The following is a 1169-nucleotide window of genomic DNA, read 5'->3' as shown; positions in this document are numbered from 1 at the left end:
TTTTCCCATTCCAGACCATTTCCCATCAATATTTTCCCATTCCAGACCATTTTCCATTCATCTTTTCCAATTCCAGACCATTTTCCATTCATCTTTTCCAATTCCAGACCATTTCCCATTCATCTTTTCCAGTCTCAGACCAGGATTTTCTGATCCCACACCAGCTCCCAGTGGTATTTTCCAATTCCAGACAACTCCTGATCTTTTCCTCCTTGGATTTGGCTYCACCCAGCACAAATCTCCCATTTTTAAGTTATTTTATCAACCACCACCCCCTGTAACCCCCCAATTACAGCCCCCTCAAAAACCCCAAGCCCTGCACCCCCAGTTTCCACCCCGATTTCCTCCCCGGGCCGTACCTACCTCTCGTTAACTCAATACCTTTTTTCTGAATCTTCTTTTTCTTTTTGCTGGGGGATTTCTCTTCCCCATCCTCCTCCATCGGCCGCTTCATGGGGGTGACGGCGTACGTGGTGCTGGGCGGGATCTGAACTGCGGGAACGAGMACCAACACCCCCTAAATCCCCTGTTTTTCACCCAAAAATCCTCGGGATGGGATTTTGGGGGGGTACATACCGGTATAATCGACCGGRTTCTCGTTCTTTGGTTTCTTGGGCATTTTGGAGGGCAGGGGATCCATACCCAGGACTTTGTGGAGTTGGCCGAAGGCGGCGAGCCGGAGCGCGTGCTGGGGACAGGATTGGGGGTCACTGGGAGCTGCGGGAGACCCCCACCCACAGCCCCCCCAGAGCCCCCCTGCACCGATCCGTCCTCAACCACAATGGGATTGACCATTCTGGAGGGGTTTCAACCCAAATGGGAATCGGGAAAAGTCGCTACTCAACACCTGATTCTTTTGATCTGGGTGGTCAAACTGTGGGGCCCACGGGGGTGGCTGGTGAGTGACCGTGGCACTGAGTGACCACAGAGTGACCACAGAGTTACCGTGGCACTGAGTGACCATGGTGCTGAGTGACCACAGAGTGACCACAGAGTGACCGTGGCACTGAGTGATCAGAGTTACCGTGGCACTGAGTGCCACAGAGTGACCGTGGCACTGAGTGACCATGGTGCTGAGTGACCACAGAGTGACCACAGAGTTACCATGGCACTGAGTGACCGTGGTGCTGAGTGACCAGTGTGACCATGGCACTGAGTGACCACAGAGT

At 53.4% G+C, this 1169-nt stretch overlaps 1 protein-coding gene across 1 annotated transcript in view; it reads right to left on the bottom strand.

The window, feature by feature from the left end:
• Positions 1–1169, bottom strand: part of ILF3 (interleukin enhancer binding factor 3) — a 20482-nt gene that overhangs the window by 9607 nt on the left and 9706 nt on the right. Inside the window, exons 9-10 of the mRNA XM_057388150.1 lie at positions 577–688; positions 323–492 (exon numbers count right to left, since the gene is read on the bottom strand). Coding sequence (XP_057244133.1) covers positions 323–492; positions 577–688 — 282 coding nt within the window. The remainder of the gene's footprint in view (positions 1–322; positions 493–576; positions 689–1169) is intronic.

The sequence above is a fragment of the Malurus melanocephalus genome, unplaced genomic scaffold (genome assembly GCF_030028575.1).
Source record: "Malurus melanocephalus ecotype Western Australia unplaced genomic scaffold, MMel_1.1 scaffold_1613, whole genome shotgun sequence".
NCBI classification, from domain to species: Eukaryota; Metazoa; Chordata; class Aves; order Passeriformes; family Maluridae; genus Malurus; species Malurus melanocephalus.
The sequence above is the reverse complement of the archived record's forward strand: the minus strand, read 5'-3'. Positions and strand labels throughout refer to the sequence as shown.